The 22,346-nt window shown below is 33.9% G+C and overlaps 1 protein-coding gene across 1 annotated transcript; it reads left to right on the top strand.

Annotated features, from left to right (window-relative positions):
- Positions 1–402: 402 nt before the first annotated feature.
- LOC135136946 (uncharacterized) lies at positions 403–10,289 on the top strand. Its single transcript, XM_064066443.1, has 5 exons — positions 403–645; positions 2,032–2,801; positions 8,791–9,082; positions 9,144–9,559; positions 9,693–10,289. Exons 1-5 carry the CDS (start codon positions 532–534, stop codon positions 10,090–10,092), a joined length of 1,992 nt encoding a protein of 663 aa, XP_063922513.1. The 5' UTR covers positions 403–531; the 3' UTR covers positions 10,093–10,289.
- The last annotated feature ends 12,057 nt before the right edge of the window (positions 10,290–22,346 follow it).

Genomic DNA, 22,346 nt, shown 5'->3' with positions numbered 1-22,346 from the left:
CGCTACCGTTGTTAAATTTATTTTAATCTCTGAAGGAAAGAGTCTTCGCTGAAGTGTGAAAAACTAATTTTATTTTTCAAGTCAGAGCAGCGTAATAAACTAATAAAATTGACAACTATAGGGGTATCTACAACTCACTCGGAAGCTGTACCTACTACTCGTAATAAAAAATATTTAGCTCATTTTTGCCAAAAACAAATTCTGCAAAAAATAATCTCTTACGAAAAATGATGGCAGCCGCTAATCAAAGATACACAAATGATAATCAGGATTTTCAATTGGTTAAATTCAAGGTTTAAGAAGTTACCTATCATTTCTTTATCAACGAGTACGTCATGTTCATGTGTAATTAATAATTATATATTCGCAAATGGGTTTTTCCGTTAAAAAAAACTAACTAGATAACTGACGAATTCTCCTTGGGTAATTTTATCTTAAGATAATAACTACGCACATTCCTCAAATGTTCTAAGAACCTTCAATAATCATTCAAAATGTTATCGACCACCCGAAAGAAAATTACAAGAAAAAATGAATCTGTCATTCAACGGTGCTGAAAAAAAAGTTTCTAAAACGACCAACTTCGCGACATCTAATACCGTCGAAGAAGAAAAGAAAAAGACTGCCAATGAAGGTAGTGATTTGGTAAGTTGTCTTTTTTAATCCCTGACACAAAAAGAGGTGTGTTATAACCAACGCGCGGAATTGTGTTTCATACGCTAGATCCAGTGCTGTCGCGGCGATAGGCGATAGATATATCAACATAATATAACATTTCAAGATCACAAATATGTGGTCCTGTGTTTGAAAAATTAAAAAGGGCATCGAGTATTATTATTTGAAGTAATGTAGTAATATAGAAGTAGTTTTTTAACAAGCTGTAAACACTCCTAGCGACGCACTGGCTACGACCTTGTGGACCAGATCAAAGCGTCCCCGCTACTCGCCGTAAAACACACCTTGCTTCAACTGGGGAATTGCATCCGTAAGATAAATTTCCGCCTAGTAGTTATAACTTTGACCCCCTCGTCAATCTCTATTTCTCTCTCTCTCTCTCTCTCTCTCTCTCTCTAGGCTCACAAACGCCTGAACCGATCTCAGTGCGGTTTGTTTCGTTAAGCTTATTTAATTGGGATGGTTCTTACGAGGGTGGTTAAGCCATAACTATTGGTATCAATCTCAAATCCTTGTCTCAGTAATTATTCGTTTACGAATTAACTGGATACCAGTGTGTCAAGTGATTTTTAAAAATGTACTTGACTTGGAAGATTTGACTATTTGTTGGAAATTTAAATTGGAAATTTTTAAGAGTGAAGAACTTAGTCATGACAGATTTAGATAACTAGCGCTGCTTTAACTTTTATGTGTTGATTTTTAGCGTCTGTTGTCTAAACTACTTAAATTTAAGAGAAACTATCAAAACGACATCCTTGGAATTTTGGTCAGACATTTTCTTATTGTCTTTAGCTGTAATCCTATAATCCAAATTCATTAATTAATCTCTTCACAAAAATCGGTGGGATTATTTCAAGAAATACGAGTATATACATACAGGCATGTCATTTTATTTTAGCAAAAGAAGTCTAGGTATATTTCAAATTGAATTACACAAGTTGTTGAATAAAGCCGATGTTAATCGGTTTAAGTGCTTTATCTACAAATATTTTTAACAATGAGCTACTAAGTTTATCAAACCATTATGTTGGTTCAAAACATTGTGCCACTATCTTAACAAGGATAATCAGATAAATTTTGACTAACAATTTACCACACTTATAATAATTTTAAAACGTACAGAAGATTTCATGGGATTTGATTTGAACTTTCTACGATTGTAAAATTTTTCTACATTGTTTTTTTCAAAATCAGATCTAAAATTTCACAAATATGAAGCCATTACTCTCAGAAATAATCTCTCTCGCACAATTGTTTCATATTATTTCAAAATAAAACACCAATTTCCATTTTTATTCTGTGCTTCTTTAGTTTTTCAAAACGTTAATTGCATCAAAGATACTGAATTTTTCGCAGGGCCTTTGTGACACCAGCGCCAATCGCTACATCGAAGATAACTCCAACACCATCAACATCCTTCTACTTGGCGAAACCGGAGTAGGAAAATCCACATTCATCAACTCCTTCGCCAACTACGTGAACAGCGAAACCTTCGACGAGGCCAAAAAAAAGAAAACAGTTGTCCTTATACCAACACAATTCACAATCTACGATCCGAAAACCAACTCGAAAACGATAAAAGTGGGCAAAGATGACAACGAAAAACAACAGGTGGGCTCGTCGGCCACCCAGTCAGTTAAATCGTACGTATTCCCAACGAACAACAGACTCATCCGCCTGATCGACACTCCGGGCTTTGGGGACACCGGGAGCGTGGAAAAGGACGAACAACACTGCGAAGAAATCTTAGCCTATCTGGACCAACTGAATCATATAAACGCCATCTGTTTATTAATGAAGTCTTCGAACGAGAGGAATACGATATTTTTTCAATATTGTGTGAAACGGATCTTGTCGCAGTTTCACAAGAGCGCCTGCAAGAACGTGGTTTTTCTGTTTACGAATACCAAAAGCAATGATTACAACCCAGGTTCTACGCTGCCCATTTTGATAGATATGACGAAAAAAATCAGGGAGAATATTTCCATATCAAAGGATAACATTTTTTGTATCGACAACGAATCTTTTAAACTGTTGCTGGCGTTAGAGAAAAAGGTAAATTTGGCCATAGAGACGATGAATAGCTGTCAGAGAAGCTGGACCTATTCTTCCGACGAAATTCGAAGGTATGCATCTTAATAATTACAAATAAGTACTATTCGTTTAAATAAAAAATTATCTCAGGTGAGTGAAAATTTGGGGGTTAAACTTGAAAATTTAAATGACTATATGAATAGTTTGAATTAACTATACTCGTATTCGGAGGATTAATGCATAAAACAAAATCAATAATTAAATTTTTATTAGATTATCAACATTTTGGCTTTTAAAGTGTCAAGTTTGACAGTGAATAAATTAAGGTAAGGTTACGTTTAATCACTGATTAAAGGTGGAGTTGTGTTTAATTAATGGAAAACGTTTGCTATTGGTCAAAATTAACATTTTTATGCCTTTGGATTGGTTGCACGCATTAGTCGATGGTTAATTTGAAAATGGATCTTGTCAAAGCAACACATATGTCAATGAAATAACATATATTGATGTACAAAATAACAAACAAAATAAAGCTATACATTAGAGTTCATTTATATTATATTACCTTTTGACGATAATCCAATACTTCAAGTCTATTTTGAATATATCTATCTGGAAGATACTGATAAATGATAATGTTTATGTCGACATTTCGAGTGAAAAGAAGTTTATTCTCTATAGTGCCGTCCCCGTTCTTGTAAACTGGCCCAATGTTGATATTGATTATGCAATACTCAAATAACCTCCTCTACTTGTATAATTATTAAAAACTAGCTGTACCCGGCGCGCGTTGCTACGCCTTGAAAACTGTATTTTACCTTCTGAGCGTAAACTATTTTTATGTTTTCCCGTGTCCATCTGTTTGTCTGCTACTGTGTGTTAGGAATACCGTGAAGATGGAAATACTTACGCTAACTAAAATTTAGATAAACATCCCCACCAACGGACAATTATACTGCATTTATCCAAACTAAAATATGTGATCTCGGAAAAATGTTGATCAAGTCATCACAAAATATCATATCTCTATTTTAACTTCGAAGGGTTATCAAAAAATAAAAATTTTATAATTTTTACTTCCCGAGCGTAAGCAAAGGAAGTATTGTAATCGAGTCCGTCGGCCGACTCTCTACTTTTACGTTTTCTCGATCTATCATGACCCCTAGAAGACGAAGAAATAGGTCTCCCATTTCCGTCTGTCTGTCCGTCTGTCCGTCCGTCTGTCCGTCTGTCCGTCCGTCTGTCCGTCTGTCCGTCTGTCCGTCTGTCTGCCATCCCGGATTTTTCTTAGACAGATAATCTCCGCAAGTACTGGACCGATTGTTGTGAAATTTTGTACTTATATTAGGAATATCATGTAGATGGTAAAACGCTCACCAAAATTTGTCTAATCATCCCCACCACTAATACGATGACAAAATTGTACATAGTAAATGGGTCTTAAATTGTATAAAATAACATAGTCCTACACATGTAGTTTACGACTCCGAATTCAGTTTTTACCCGAAACGTCCAGTTTTTTGGAAAAAAAATCAAAATTATAAAAGAACATTTTGCAATTTAATTTTGAATCTGCTAATCCGAATGTTTTGAAATGTAGCAGATGTTTTAAGGCTTTAAGGAGCATTATAAATCTTTAGTCAAAATATATTTGGTTACCCCTCCAAGGACTTGATGACGTCAGCTTAAAAGTTTGCCGAATTATTCCTATCTAAAATGTACAAAATATGATGCGTCTGTACTTGTGATATATCACTCCATTCATATTTTTTGGATTTGCATATACAGGGTGACTCAAAAAAATTAATGAATGCGCAAAATTTATTTTACTGATTTACTCAGGAACTACAAAACCGAATGCTTTGAAATCTTGAAGATGTTTTAAAATTATCATAAGCATGGTAAATTTTTGATCAAAATGTATTTGGTCGTCCCCCCCCTAAAAAATTTATGACGTCACCACAAAATTTTGCTGAATAAATCCTATCTCAAATGTACAAAATATGGTGAGTCTCTTCTTGTGATTTATCATTCCATTCAAATTTTTTCGATTTGCATATACAGGGTGACTGAAAAAAATTAATGAATGTGTGAATTTATTTTATCGATTTAATCAGGAAATACAAAACCGAATGCTTTGAAATCTTGGAGATATTTTAAAGTTATTATAAGCATGGTAAACTTTTGTTCAAAATGTATTTGTTCATCCCTCCTAAAAAAATTGATGACGTCACCCTTAAATTTTGCTGAATAAATCCTATCTAAAATGGAAAAATTGGTCTAAAGAGTTTAGACAGTACTTCCCTCGCTGTCGGAAACTTGACGAATGCATGCCTATTGTGTTTTTTTTCTCATTACATTTTTGTAGTGGGAATTAAAAAAAAAATTGCGATGACGTCATCAACATTTTTGCAAGGACACGTATATCAGTTGGGATAGATGTAGTGTAATACTAAGAATAAAATTATTGTATTCCCAAATTTTCGGGAAAATGAATTGGGTCGTTTTGAATATTGATTTTGTTATAATCAATAAAATAACGAAACAATTTACTCACGTATACGGCGCCGATGTGTAATATGTAGAGAGCGGATTTCTGTCGGGCTAGGCAAAGCCAAACTCGGTACGGCTCGTACGGGATGCGAATTCATTGCGGTTACGGACTGCACTTCGTTTATTTGAGATTAGAATAACGCTGTTTCGTTGCACTCTGCTGTTAATTCCCGTTCTCATTTACTTAGCCGTTTGATTAATAAATCGTTAATCATATTTATGGAATTAGTACCGATTAAATTCAGTGATTATCTATCACCCGCTACTGAGTCTCGGCGAACCAGCGCGTCCCCACCTATAATCGTGACGTAGGCCGACAGAAATCCGCTGTCTAGTAATATGAGAGGCAACTGAAAATCGTTTATGTATAAACATTCTTAATTTAAGATGACAAGCGTAACAGCATACGTGAGAGTCAAACAGAGAAACTGTAAACAAAACGACCATCGGTTTTATTGCTTCGACTTCCGTTTATTATATAAAACATTGGGTTTTATTTCAATTCTTGACGGTAAAATTCACAATTGGTTGATTATAAACATGTCTATTCCACATTCGCGGAACCAAGTGATCGCATAAAACAAATGCAGGTCTGTAATGTTAAAGTCGATGTAAATAAGCGTGCTAACCTTATGTTTCAACCGAGTTTTTCCTTTAACAAATTTTGTGTCTACCAAATTGGGTTGGTTGGGGTGTAATACTAATAATAAGTGTTGCCTTTAATTTAATCAATAAAATAAATTGACTTATTCATTAATTTTTTTGAGCCACCTCTTAAGAAAATCTAAAAAATATGAATGGAATGATAAATCACAAGTACAAACTCATCATATTTTTTGCATTTTAGATAGGATATATTCAGCAAAATTTAAGGGTGATGTCATCAATTTTTTTAGGAGGGATAAACAAATACATTTTGAACAAAAGTTTACCATGCTTATAATAACTTTAAAATATCTCCAAGATTTCAAAGCATTCGGTTTTGTAATTCCTGCTTAAATCGATAAAATAAATTCACGCATTCATTAATTTTTTTGAGTCACCCTGCATATGCAAATCCAAAAATATGAATGGAATGATAAATCACAAGTACAGACTCATCATATTTTGTAAATTTTAGATTCGATTTATTCGGCAAAGTTTTGAGCTGACGTCATCAGTTTTTTGTAGAAGATAACCAAATATATTTTGACTAAAAATTTATTATGCTCTTTATAACCTTAAAACATCTGCAAGATTTCAAAGCATTCGGTTTTGTAGTTCCTGATTAAATCAATAAAATAAATTTAAGCATTCATTAATTTTTTTGAGTCACCCTGTATATGCAAATCCAAAAAAAATCAATAGAGTGATAAATCACAAGTACAGACTCATCATATTTTGTACAGTTTAGATAGGATATATTCGGCAAACTTTCGAGCTTACGTCATCAAGTTTTTGGAGGGGATAAGCAAATATATTTTGACTAAACAGTTATTATGCTCTTTATAACCTTAAAACATCTGCAAGATTTCAGAGCATTCGGTTTTGTAGTTCCTGATTAAATCAATAAAATATATTTACACAATAATTAATTTTTTTGAGTCACCCTGTATATGCAAATCCAAAAAATATGAATGGAGTGATAAATTACAAGTACAGACTCATCATATTTTGTACATTTTAGATATGATTTATTCCACAAACTTTTGAGCTGACGTCATCAATTTTTTGGAGGGGATAAGCAAATATTTTTTGACTAAAGATTTATGATGCTCTTTATAGCCTTAAAACATCTGCAACATTTCAAAGCATTCTGGTTAGCAGATTAAAAATTAAATTTCAAAATGTTGTTTTATAATTTTGATTTTTTTTCGAAAAATCTGGACGTTTCGGGTGAAAAGTCGATTCGGAGTTGTAAACTACATGTGTAGGACTATGTTATTTTATACAATTGAAAACCCATTTACTATGTACAATTTTTAAGTGACGTCATCGCATTAGTGGTGGGGATGATTAGACAAATTTTGGTTAGCGTTTAACCATCTACATGATATTCTTAATATAAGTACAAAATTTCACAACAATCGGTCGAGTACTTTCGGAGATTATCTGTCTAATAAAAATCCGGGACGGCAGACGGACAGACGGACGGACAGACGGACAGACAGACGGAAATGGGAGACCTATTTCTTCGTCTTCTAGGGGTCATAAAAGATCGAGAAAACGTAAAAGTAGAGAGTCGGCCGACGGACTTGATTACAATACTTTCTTTGCTTACGCTCGGGAAGTAAAAATATGATGAGTTTGTACTTGTGATTTATCATTCCATTCATATTTTTTAGATTTTCTTAAGAGGTGGCTCAAAAAAATTAATGAAGTCAATTTATTTTATTGATTAAATTAAAGGCAAGACTTATTATTATTAGTATTACATTGGACCAACCCAATTTGGTAGACACAAAATTTTTTAAAGTAAAAACTCGGTTGAAACATAAGGGTAGCACGCTTATTTACATCGACTTTAACATTACAGACGTGCATTGGTTTTATGCGCTGACTAGGTTCCGCGAATGTGGAATAGACATGTTTATAATCAACCAATTGTGAAGTCCACCGTCAAAAATTAAAATAAAACCCAATGTTTTATATAATAACCGGAAGTCGAAGGAATAAAACCGATGGTCGTTTTGTTTACAATTTCTCTGTTTGACTCTCACGTATGCTGTTACGCTTGTCATCTTAAATTAAGAATGTTTATACATAAACGATTTTCAGTTGCCTCTCATATTAGACACCGGCGCCGTATACGTGAGTAAATTGTTTCGTTATTTTATTGATTATAACAAATCAATATTCAAAACGACCCAATTCATTTTTCCGAAAATTTGGGAATACAATAATTTTATTCTTAGTATTACATTACATCTATCCCAACTGATATACTTGTCCTTGCAAAAATGTTGATGACGTCATCGCAATTTTTTTTTTTAATTCCCACTACAAAAATGTTATGACAAAAAAAACACTATAGGCATGCAGTCGTCAAGTTTCCGACAGCGAGGGAAGTACTGTCTAAACTCTTTAGACCAATTTTTTGAAAATGCTGGATATGTTTCATTGTACTTCAGGAGCGTGGGAAGTCGCAAAAAATGTATATAATTTTTCAAAGAAGCGGGATTTTTTGGGACGTGCTTCAGGGGCGAGGGAAATTCTTTCGAAGCAACCTTCGACCAATTATTATTTTTAAGTTCACTTCATTTGGTTTTCACGAACATTATTACGTTATAATTATTACGAGAAGTCACAAGTATTCCAAGTTTCCTATGAGTTATCAGATTTTTATATTTAGATATACAAATCTGATTTATAAATCTGATAGCTTTTCCAGATCATCCACAATAGCTCTTCCGAAGACCAAGTTTAATTTTTATATAATTCGTCTATCAAATCTATCCTGGTCGCTTTTTCGAATAAAAATGTACTCGCATTTTTATAACTGAGTTATCGCTGCAACAATAAAAAAATCATTTCTGGTTAATTTTTTAGATTCATGGTTCACATAGCAACACTGGAGCCTCATGATGTAAGGCACACCGTCAGCCTTAACAAAATGAAGAATTTGATTCTTGGATTATCGAAACCGTTGTCGGACATTTTTCAGCTCTTACAACAAAAGATCATAGAACTCCAAAACAAGGAGGAAGAATTGAAGGAAACAAACTTAAGCATCACTGAACTGAAGAAAAAACGATATAAACCAACCGTCGACTTGGAAATAGTTCCTCTCGACCATCCGGTTTTGGTTTGTACAAATTTGAGTTGTGTCGAGCCCGTCGAGGTAAGAAAAATCTCTGTTGGCTGCATCTTCTGACTGTGTGTACAAGTAACACATTTTCCAGGTCGGAAACATGACAAAGTTTCGGTATAAAACAAAATGTCTGGATCCGTGTTGGATAGGAATAATTAACTACGAAAAAATGGGACATTGGAGTCTCAGGTTTTGCAGCGTAATTGGTTTTCTTGATTTTATTTGTAAACAATGCAAATGTTCTGGTTCGAAACACATGAATATCTACTACGAAACTAAAATTGTGAAAAAGCAGATCGTGGACGAAAGTGTGCAGACAACTCACAAGAGCGAAAAAGAACAGCGCGATGAACTCATGAAGAGCTTGGTGCAGGAAAAAGACGAACTCATCGAGGAGGAGCAGTGCATCAGCAATTATACTGCGAAGTTTGCGCATTTTTTGGAAAACAATTTCATCACAACTGCATACGATACTTACAGGGAGTACCTCAACTTATCACTTGAAAGGTACTTACGTTCTTCCGTTTCCTACCGTCTGTCTTTTGTCTTATTTTCTCTATGTCGAAGAAAGTTCGCTCTAAATTACTTTCGCTCAGTTTTTTTTTTTCTAAAACTATTAACTAGATAATTGTGTTTTCAGCATGAGGAGTCTTGGAAGCGAAGATAATTCCAAAGTCGTTTTCAATCTAGAGAGCGCTTTAAAAAAGCACGATGAATTGATAAAGTTTCTTAACGAAAATAAGAAATTTCAAGACGGAGAAGAGATCACTGCCAAAAGCGTACAAGATGATACTAAAAAACTTTTTAAGCTGAAACACATGGGGCCCAAGATTCAAGAAATTGTCAATGCAAGAATAAAGTGCATTCAGAATGCAATTAAAGCAAACGTCAAGTCTGTTATTACTAAAGAAATTCCGTTCTGGTTTTTCAGTAAAGGCTTGCACATGGCATCTTATGTTCCGGTCATAAGAGAGTTTCTATCTAAGGATACCACGCACAAGCATTATAAAAAGAAGCCCTTTATACATCATGAGGACTAACGTTAATATATATGGTAATGGAAGTGATATTTTCTTTGACAATAAGTCCAGCGTTATAAATAAGACCAAAAATAAATTTTCGGTTATACATTAATTTAATTAATATACTTGACTTATTCTGTTTATAGGTATTAGTTTTAGATTGTAAGTAATTATGTAGAGGGGAGTTATTATCATTATTATACTTACATATTATATTATACATGTTTTTTTTTATTTTACTAAACATTATGTACAATGCTGTTTTATTTAAGTTGTTTTCTCTTTGTTTTTTACCTGTATTTGGACGTAAGGCCTATAGGAAAATAAAGTTATTATTAAGACCCACCACTGACTAGGAAATGACCGGCATTCAGGCAAGACTTCTATCATTACGAGTATTAAGACCAAGTAATGATAGGCATTGATTATGATACATACAAATATCTGGGTTTCTGTCAATCCTCCCACATCAATCACACCAAAACGAAAACACAGTTGAAAGATCAATACCTAGCGAGATTAAAATTAATATTGAAGACACAGTTAAATGGAAAAAATTTAATGAAAGCAGTAAATACATTCTGCGTTCCAGTGCTAACATATTATTTTGGAGTCATTAAATGGTCCAAAACTGATCTTGAAAATTTAAACATCGCAACAAGGAAAATCTTCACACAGTATAGAAGGCATCATCCAAAATCGTCCACTGAAAGATTCTCATTACCAAGACAGAATGGAGGAAGGGGTTTCCAAAACCTAGAAAACTTATATCAGAGACAAATCTCAGATCTGAAGAAGTATTTTTTGAAACGAGCAGAAAGAAATGAAATGTTTCGCACCATCACAAGAGCAGATTTGAACCACACACCCTTAAATCTGTCGAACACCGAAGAAATCCACACCCCCCACACAATAGACAAAATAATAAGTGGGATAAAACAAAAACAACTACATGGACAATTCTACAAAGACTTAGAAGAAACTCATGTCAACAAGAAGATGTCATTGATTTGGTTAAAAAAAATCAAGTTTTTATGCCGAAACAGAAGGATTTGTCTTTGCTATTCAAGACCAAGTAATCAATACCAAGAATTACAGAAAATACATCATCAAAGATCCGAACATAAGAAACGAATTCTGTCGCCTCTGCAAAGCAAAACCTGAAACGATAGCGCACATAATCTCCTCCTGCAGCATCCTGGCACAACCTGACTACAAAGCTAGACACGACAACGCAGCCAAAATCATTCACAAAAAATTGGTCTAAAGAGTTTAGACAGTACTTCCCTCGCTGTCGGAAACTTGACGACTGCATGCCTATTGTGTTTCTTTTCTCATTACATTTTTGTATTGGGAATTTAAAAAAAAAATTGCGATGACGTCATCAACATTTTTGCAAGGACACGTATATCAGTTGAGATAGATGTAGTGTAATACTAAGAATAAAATTATTGTATTCCCAAATTTTCGGGAAAATGAATTGGGTCGTTTTGAATATTGATTTGTTATAATCAATAAAATAACGAAACAATTTACTCACGTATACGGCGCCGGCGTGTAATATGAGAGGGAACTGAAAATCGTGTATGTATAAGCATTCTTAATTTAAGATGACAAGCGTAACAGCATACGTGAGAGTCAAACAGAGAAACTGTAAACAAAACGACCATCGGTTTTATTGCTTCGACTTCCGCTTATTATATAAAACATTGGGTTTTATTTTAATTTTTGACGGTGGAATTCACAATTGGTTGATTATAAACATGTCTATTCCACATTCGCGGAACCCTGTCAGCGCACAAAACAAATGCGCGTCTGTAATATTAAAGTCGATGTAAATAAGCGTGCTACCCTTATGTTTCAACCGAGTTTTTACTTTAAAAAATTTTGTGTCTACTGAATTGGGTTGGTCCAATGTAATACTAATAATAAGTGTTGCCTTTAATTTAATCAATAAAATAAATTGACTTCATTAATTTTTTTGAGCCACCCCTTAAGAAAATCTAAAAAATATGAATGAATGATAGATAAATCACAAGTACAAACTCATCATATTTTTTGCATTTTAGATAGGATTTATTCAGCCAAATTAAGGGTGACGTCATCAATTTTTTAAGGAGGGATGAACAAATATTTTGAACAAAAGTTTACTATGCTTATAATAACTTTAAAATATCTCCAAGATTTCAAAGCATTCGGTTTTGTAATTGCTGATTAAAATAAATTCACGCATTCATTAATTTTTTGAGTTACCTGTATATGCAAATCCAAAAATATGAATGGAATGATAAATCACAAGTACAGACTCATCATATTTTGTACATTTTAGATAGGATTTATTCCGCAAACTTTTGAGCTGACGTCATCAAGTTTTTGGAGGGGATAACCAAACATATTTTGACTAAAGATTTATGATGCTCTTTAGAGCCTTAAAACATCTGCAACATTTTAAAACATTCGGGTTAGCAGATTCAAAATTAAATTGCAAAATGTTGTTGTATGATTTTGATTTTTTTTCCAAAAATCTGGACGTTTCGGGTAAAAACTCAATTCGGAGTCGTAAACTACATGTGTAGGACTCTATAATTTTATACAATTTAAAACCCATTTACTATGTACAATTTTCAAGTGACGTCATCGCATTTGTGGTGGAGATGACTAGACAAATTCTGGTTAGCGTTTTACCATCTGCATGATATTCCTAGTATAAGTACAAAATTTCACAACAATCGGTCGGACAAACGGACAGACGGACCGACGGACAGACGGACAGACGGACAGACAGACGGAAATGGGAGACCTATTTCTTCGTCTTCTAGGGGTCATGAAAGATCGAGAAAACGTAAAAGTAGAGAGTCGGCCGACGGACTCGATTACAATACTTTCTTTGCTTACGCTCGGGAAGTAAAAATGTCTAATATCCTTGTATGTGTATTGGTAATACTGTTGTGTTGTTTAATGCTATTTAAAGAAATAAAATTATTATAAAGATTGAATAAATTAGATGTCTTCCGTTTTTTTGCACATTCAACGTATTCAGAGATATTAAAATCGCCCAAAAAAATTGGTCTAAAGAGTTTAGACAGTACTTCCCTCGCTGTCGGAAACTTGGCGACTGCATGCCTATTGTGTTTTTTTTTCTCACTACATTTTTGTAGTGGGAATTTAAAAAAAAATTGTGATGACGACATCAACATTTTTGCAAGGACACGTATATCATTTGGAATAGATGTAGTGTAATACTAAGAATAAAATTATTGTATTCCCAAATTTTCGGGAAAATGAATTGGGTCGTTTTGAATATTGATTTCTTATAATCAATAAAATAACGAAACAATTTACTCACGTATACGGCGCCGGTGTGTAATATCTAGAGAGCGGATTTCTGTCGGGCTAGGCAAGGCCAAACTCGGTACGGCTCGTACGGGATGCGAATTCATTGCGGTTGCGGACTGCACTTCGTTTATTTGAGATTAGAATAACGCTGTTTCGTTGCACTCTGCTGTTAATTCCCGTTCTCATTTACTTAGCAGTTTGATTAATAAATCGTTAATTATATTTATGGAATCCAGCACGCCCCCCCCCTATAATCGTGACGTAGCCCGACAGAAATCCGCTGTCTAGTAATATGAGGGGCAACTGAAAATCGTTTATGTATAAACATTCTTAATTTAAGATGACTAGCGTAACAGCATACGTGAGAGTCAAACAGAGAAACTGTAAACAAAACGACCATCGGTTTAATTGCTTCGACTTCCGCTTATTATATGAAACATTGGGTTTTATTTTAATTCTTGACGGTGAAATTCACAATTGGTTAATTATAAACATGTCTATTCCACATTCGCGGAACCAAGTGAGCGCATAAAACAAATGCAGGTCTGTAATGTTAATGTCGATGCAAATAAGCGTGTTTCAACCGAGTTTTTCCTTTAACAAATTTTGTGTCTACCAAATTGGGTTGGTTGGGGTGTAATACTAATAATAAGTGTTGCCTTTAATTTAATCAATAAAATAAATTGACTTCATTAATTTTTTTGAACCACCTCTTAAGAAAATCTAAAAAATATGAATGGAATGATAAATCACAAGTACAAACTCACCATATTTTTTGGATTTTAGATAGGATTTATTCAGCAAAATTTAAGGGTGACGTCATCAATTTTTTTAGGAGGGATGAACAAATACATTTTGAACAAAAGTTTACCATGCTTATAATAACTTTAAAATACATATTCCCAAGATTTCAAAACATTCGGTTTTGTAATTCCTGATTAAATCGATAAAATAAATTCACGCATTCATTAATTACTTCCCGAGCGTAAGCAAAGGAAGTATTGTAATCGAGTCCGTCGGCCGACTCTCTACTTTTACGTTTTCTCGATCTTTCATGACCCCTAGAAGACGAAGAAATAGGTCTCCCATTTCCGTCTGTCTGTCCGTCTGTCCGTCTGTCCGTTTGTCCGACCGATTGTTGTGAAATTTTGTACTTATATTAGGAATATCATGCAGATGGTAAAATGCTAACCAGAATTTGTCTAGTCATCTCCACCACAAATGCGATGACGTCACTTGAAAATTGTACATAGTAAATGGGTTTTAAATTGTATAAAATTATAGAGTCCTACACATCTAGTTTACGACTCCGAATTGAGTTTTTACCCGAAACGTCCAGATTTTTGGAAAAAAAATCAAAATCATACAACAACATTTTGCAATTTAATTTTGAATTTGATGACGTCAGCTCAAAAGTTTGTGGAATAAATCATATCTAAAATGTACAAAATATGATGAGTCTGTACTTGTGATCTATCACTCCATTCATATTTTTTGGATTTGCATATACAGGGTGACTCAAAAAAATTAATGAATGCGTAAATATATTTTATTGATTTAATCAGGAACTACAAAACCGAATGCTCTGAAATCTTGCAGATGTTTTAAGGTCATAAAGAGCATAATAAATGTTTAGTCGAAATATATTTGCTTATCCCCTCCAAAAACTTGATGACGTCAGCTCGAAAGTTTGCCGAATTAATCATATCTAAAATGTACAAAATATGGTGAGCCTGTACTTGTGATCTATCACTCCATTCATATTTTTTGGATTTGCATATACAGAGTGACTCAAAAAAATTAATGAATGCGTAAATATATTTTATTGATTTAATCAGGAACTACAAAACGGAATGCTCTGACATCTTGCAGATGTTTTAAGGTTATAAAGAGCATAATAAATGTTTAGTCAAAATATATTTGCTTATCCCCTCCAAAAACTTGATGACGTCAGCTCGAAAATTTGCCGAATAAATCATATCTAAAATGTACAAAATATGATCAGTCTGTACTTGTGATCTATCACTCCATTCATATTTTTTGGATTTGCATATACAGGGTGATTCAAGAAAATAAATGAAAGCGTAAATTTATTTTACTGATTTACTCAGGAACTACAAAACCGAATGCTTCGAAATCTTTAAGATATTTTAAAATTATCATAAGCATGGTAAATTTTTGATCAAAACGTATTTGGTCGTCCCCCCTAAAAAAATTATGACGTCACCACAAAATTTTGCTGAATAAATCCTATCTAAAATGTACAAAATATGGTGAGTCTCTTCTTGTGATTCAGAAAAGTTTGCTAACGAAAAAAGGAAAGACGATTTACGTATAGTTACATACATTACAAAAAGTAGTCAGATAAACAGTAGCATTTTTTTTCAAAGAGTATTTGCTTTACATTTCTCTTATAGGTGTGCACATTTTTTACATCCTTAATTACCTGAGGCAATGCATTAAAGAACTTACAGGCATTATAATGCAAACTTTTCTGATACAAAGCAGTAGAGTGTTTCTCTGGTAATAAACGATCTCTGTTACGTGTTTCGTAATTGTGGTTATCCCCACACGTAGTAAAAAGGCTTTGGTTTTTAAAAGCAAAGCACAACACTTTGAAAATATACAGACTAGAAAGCGTCAAAATTTTCTGATTTTTAAAATGATGTCGGCAGAAGTCTCGTTTCCTTATATTAACTAGAATTCTTATTGCCCATTTTTGAAGCTTAAATACTCTGACTGTTTCGGCTTCTGAAGATCTAAACCAGTATTCTACTCCATACATAATGATACTCTGAAAACAACCAAAGTACAAGGATTTTAAGATTTCTTTACTGCAGTGCAGCGATGCATTTTTTAACATATAGCAAACATGAGAAAGCTTTCCACAGATGATATCAATATGAGGTGCCCAGGAAAGTTTGTAATCAATGTAAACACCAAGTATTTTTGTAGAAGCTTGTGCTTGAAGATTATGATTAATAGATTTGAGTGCATCATCGATCAATATTTTACTATGGCTACTCTTATCAAACAAAACACATGCAGTTTTATCGTTGTTTACAATTAGCTTATTTTTTACCGACCAGAAAAGGACTCTTTCATATAAAGTTTGAAGCGTACTAATAACTGTGACGACATCCGACCCGGTTATTAAGTAATTAGCATCATCCGCATAGTACACCTGCAGTGCTTTACAGCCTGTTTCTATATATCGTGCCAGATCATTCGTGAATAAAATAAAAAGAGTAGGTCCCAAAATGGACCCTTGCGGGACACCGATATTGACCGTTCTTGAGTCAGATACAGATGAATTATCATATAATACTTTGTGTGTACGATTAGAAAGGTAAGAGGTAAACCATTGAAGGGCCACGCCATGGAAACCGAGCCTTTGGAGTTTCTGGAGTAAAATTTGATGCGACATAGTGTAACGTTTCAAAGTAATTAAAAATTGTTTGCTTTAGCATTAGAAATCAACGAGTCTGAGCGCGTTCCTAGTCGGTGTTGCTATGGGAACGCGACGTTTTTGTCAAGTTTGTTTACTCTTGATTCATTTTTGATTCTTCGGAAGAGCAAAAGTCTGCTTAGCGAGTTATTGTGTTTTGGGAGTGTAGTGTCTGTAATAGTAACCAATTAGTACTCCAACACTTCGACTATCTGTCGGATCATCGGTTCGCTGCAGCTAGTGGGTTACAACCAAGGTAATTTTGGCAACGGCTTAGCGTCGGATCATACCCTGTCTCCGAGAATCAGTTGGACCTCAGACCACCTAGAGGTAATTAGTTTTTTTATATCATAAGATTAGTTGTTTTTTTTCCCCTATTATCGTAAATTCTCTTTCTGTCCCAATTTATACAAATCCATCCTTTCAGGCAGCTTAGAATTCTTTTATAAACTTGTTCCAGGTCCTTTCGTTTGGTTTTTTTTTCCCTTCTTCTTCTTCTGTCCCCCCCCCCCCCCGCCCCCCAAATTTGACCTAGAAGAGCAGAAATCTTTTTTTGTGCCTTTTGAAGCTGTACGACTAACTGCTGATTTGTCATTGGTGGAAGCGGTGGAAGCCAACTCATCGTCATTGTGGACATTAAGCACGGTCGTACAGATAAGTTCTTCAAGTTTTCCGTTCTACTTAGTATTTATTTATTTATTTTTAATTAGTTTAGTTTCGTTCGACGTTGTGTTAATAATTTTGTTTGATTTCTCTATTACCAACTGAGAGTAACTAATTTATAAATTTCATCCTTGCGCCTTACGGGTTTTGCTGGCGATTCGCCTTGCGTTTGACGGCCTCAGATCTGATGTTGGTTATAACCTCTGAAAGGTAGTCGCGGTAACACACCACAAGGTATAGATATAGATTTTTTTTTTTAATTAATATTATTATTATTAGTATCTACGGAATAGAGATTTCACGAGTTTTGTTTCTTACCGTTATTTTAGTTTTGTATTAATTTATTTTATTGGCGTGTTATGTTTGATTATTATAGTTGTTAACGTTATAAAGTATTTTTTTTTGTTTTACGTTAAATATTTCTCTTGTTGTTTCACACTACTTGTCCTCCGTTTTCGAATTTAGGCGGTTGTGAAATTGATACACGTCGTAGGCCGGCACTATAAAATAAATTCGTGGCGCCCCCCCTTTTTTTTTTGTTGTTTTACCTTATCTACAGCTTAAGGTTAACATCGAACCCCCCACCTCCGCTGGAAGCTGGTCGGAGCAAAAGTGCCGTCTACAAAGCAGGTAAGGGAGCTTTCTTTTGTTTTATTTATTTATTTTTTTTTTTCCTTTTTTTGTCTCTTTCGTTCCTCCCATTAGTTTATAGATTTAAAGGCGTTACAATAGTGTCAAATGCCTTTGAGTAGTCAATGAATAGACCTAGGGTAACCAATTTGTTATCCATGGACGAGTGGATGGAGTCAATAAATTTACTTAGGGCTGTGTCCACACCTAAATTTTTCCTAAAACCATGCTGCTGTAAGTTAAGCAGGTTATGTTTTTCGAAGTAACGTAATATCTTATCGTTTACAATAATTTCAAATACTTTCCCTATGCTTGATAATAAACTAATAGGTCTGTAGTTTTCTACTAAGTTGGGATCACCTTTTTTAAATAAAGGTAAAACTAGAGCTGTCTTGAGGGCTTCAGGGTATTCGCCCCTTTCAAAAGATAAGTTAATGATATGAACAAGTGGGAAGGCTACATAGCCAACGATACTTTTCAGTAAGTTATTGGAGATGCCGTCGTCGCCTGCAGAGTTGGTCTTTTTTAACTTTTCAATAGCATGATGTATATCGACAAAAGTTATTGGATAAAAGAAGAACGAATTAGAGTGCAGAGGAATATTACTATAAATAAAGTCAAAGTCAATTGTATCTGTTAACGAACTCACTGCTTTAGCTGCATTTTCAGCAAAGTAGCTATTGAATTTATTTGCACTTTCAGCCGAACTCAGAGCTACACCATTATCCAGTAACTGAGAGGGACCCCGGTTAGACTTATTTGTACAGCTTTTTATTATGCGCCATATTTCTTTGTTTTTGTTGTTGGCTTTTTTAACACGTTCATCATTGATAGCCCGTTTTACCTCACTAAGTTTGTTTTGATATTTACTATTTATAATAGAAAAGATACCTTTGAAGACATCGTATTTTTTAGCTAATTCACCAAGAACCGAGACTTGCTCCCGTAAATCTCTTAATGCCGGTGCTACATGAGTAAAGTCACCTTTAGTTTTATAAGTAGACCATACTTTCTTAAATGGGAAAGCTTCCTGAAATAGAGTATTTAACGTAGTGCTAAAAATATTATAAGCAGCATTGACATCATCTGAGGTATAAACCCTTTCCCAGGTTTGTCCTGATAAAAATTTAATGAACTTATTAATGTTAACAGACGAAAAGATACGTTTAAGCGTGAAGGTTCTGGTATGCGGTGCATGCTGCTCACAGTTTATCCTCAGAAGCTGGCCAGAATGATCTGAGATATACTCCTCAAAAATATGAGTAAAACATTTGTTTATGTGATCGTTACTTACTAAAATATTATCGAGACAAGAAGTAATTCTAGTGGGTTGTTTAATAAGTAAGCCATGTTATAACTGTTCAAGATATCCAGCAGGTATTTAAGGCTTCTGTCATCGTCTTTTTCAAAGTGTATGTTAAAATCTCCCAGTACAATTAGAGATTTATTTCTTACCTGAGAATAGTGGCTCAATATAAGATCAAGTGTCTCAAAAAAAAAGTTCAAGTTAACACAGTCTACATGAGGTGGTCTATATAGACCCAATACAATAAGATTGAAGTCTGACAATTCAATAGCACAACACTCAATAATTTTCGCGACAGAAACGCTCTCCGCAAAAGAAGAAACCTTATACGATATATGTTCCTTAACGTAGATTGCAACACCTCCGTGATGAGAGCAGTTTAGACAGTACTTCCCTCGCTGTCGGAAACTTGACGACTGCATGCCTATTATGTTTTTTTTTCTCATTACATTTTTGTAGTGGGAATTTAAAAAAAAAATTGTGATGACGTCATCAACATTTTTGCAAGGACACGTATATCAGTTATGATAGATGTAGTGTAATACTAAGAATAAAATTATTGTATTCCCAAATTTTCGGGAAAATGAATTGGGTCGTTTTGAATATTGATTTCTTATAATCAATAAAAAAATTGGTCTAAAGAGTTTAGACAGTACTTCCCTCGCTGTCGGAAACTTGACGACTGCATGCCTATTGTGTTTTTTTTCTCATTACATTTTTGTAGTGGGAATTTAAAAAAAAATGCGATGACGTCATCAACATTTTTGCAAGGACACGTATAATAGTTGGGATAGATGTAGTGTAATACTAAGAATAAAATTATATTCTCAAATTTTCGGGAAAACGAATTGAGTCGTTTTGAATATTGATTTGTAATAATCAATAAAATAACGAAACAATTTACTCACGTATACGTATCAGAGGCAACTGAAAATCGCGTATGTATAAACATTCTTAATTTAAGATGACAGGCGTAACAGCATACGTGAGAGTCAAACAGAGAAACTGTAAACAAAACGACCATCGGTTTTATTGCTTCGACTTCCGCTTATTATATAAAACATTGGGTTTTATTTTAATTCTTGACGGTGAAATTCACAATTAGTTGATTATAAACATGCCTATTTCACATTCGCGGAACCAAGTGAGCGCATAAAACAAATGCAGGTCTGTAATGTTAAAGTCGATGTAAATAAGCGTGCTACCCTTATGTTTCAACCGAGTTTTTCCTTTAACAAATTTTGTGTCTACCAAATTGGGTTGGTTAGGGTGTAATACTAATAATAAGTGTTGCCTTTAATTTAATCAATAAAATAAATTGACTTCATTAATTTTTTAGAACCACCTCTTAAGAAAATCTAAAAAATATGAATGGAATGATAAATCACAAGTACAAACTCATCATATTTTTTGCATTTTAGATAGGATTTATTCAGCAAAATTTAAGGGTGACGTCATCAATTTTTTTAGGAGGGATGAACAAATACATTTTGAACAAAAGTTTACCATGCTTATAATAACTTTAAAATATTCCCAAGATTTCAAAGCATTCGGTTTTGTAATTCCTGATTAAATCGATAAAATAAATTCACGCCTTCATTAATTTTTTGAGTCACCCAGTATATGCAAATCGAAAAAATTTGAATGGAATGATAAATCACAAGAAGAGACTCACCATATTTTGTACATTTTAGATAGGATTTATTCAGCAAAATTTTGTGGTGACGTCATAAATTTTTTAGGGGGGACGACCAAATACGTTTTGATCAAAAATTTACCATGCTTATGATAATTTTAAAATATCTTAAAGATTTCGAAGCATTCGGTTTTGTAGTTCCTGAGTAAATCAGTAAAATAAATTTACGCTTTCATTTATTTTCTTGAATCACCCTGTATATGCAAATCCAAAAAATATGAATGGAGTGATAGATCACAAGTACAGACTCATCATATTTTGTACATTTTAGATATGATTTATTCCACAAACTTTTGAGCTGACGTCATCAAGTTTTTGGAGGGGATAAGCAAATATATTTTGACTAAACATTTATTATGCTCTTTATGACCTTAATACATCTGCAAGATTTGAAAGCATTCGGTTTTGTAGTTTCTGAGTAAATCAGTAAAATAAATTTACGCATTCATTAATTTTTTTGAGTCACCCTGTATATGCAAATCCAAAAAATATGAATGGAGTGATAGATCACAAGTACAGACTCATCATATTTTGTACATTTTAGATATGATTTATTCCACAAACTTTTGAGCTGACGTCATCAAGTTTTTGGAGGGGATAAGCAAATATTTTTTGACTAAAGATTTATGATGCTCTTTATAGCCTTAAAACATCTGCAACATTTCAAAGCATTCTGGTTAGCAGATTAAAAATTAAATTTCAAAATGTTGTTTTATAATTTTGATTTTTTTTCCAAAAATCTGGACGTTTCGGGTGAAAAGTCGATTCGGAGTTGTAAACTACATGTGTAGGACTATGTTATTTTATACAATTGAAAACCCATTTACTATGTACAATTTTGAAGTGACGTCATCGCATTAGTGGTGGGTATGATTAGACAAATTTTGGTTAGCGTTTTACCATCTACATGATATTCTTAATATAAGTACAAAATTTCACAACAATCGGTCTAGTACTTTCGGAGATTATCTGTCTAATAAAAATCCGGGACGGCAGACGGACAGACGGACAGACGGACAGACGGACAGACGGACGGACAGACGGACAGACAGACGGAAATGGGAGACCTATTTCTTCGTCTTCTAGGGGTCATGAAAGATCGAGAAAACGTAAAAGTAGAGAGTCGGCCGACGGACTCGATTACAATACTTTCTTTGCTTACGCTCGGGAAGTAAAAATATATTTAACATTCT

Source organism: Zophobas morio, unplaced genomic scaffold (genome assembly GCF_036711695.1).
Source record: "Zophobas morio isolate AGI-343-1 ecotype UQ-CSIRO unplaced genomic scaffold, CSIRO_AGI_Zmor_V1 ptg000028l, whole genome shotgun sequence".
NCBI classification, from domain to species: Eukaryota; Metazoa; Arthropoda; class Insecta; order Coleoptera; family Tenebrionidae; genus Zophobas; species Zophobas morio.
This window is presented reverse-complemented; position numbering and strand designations above follow the sequence as displayed.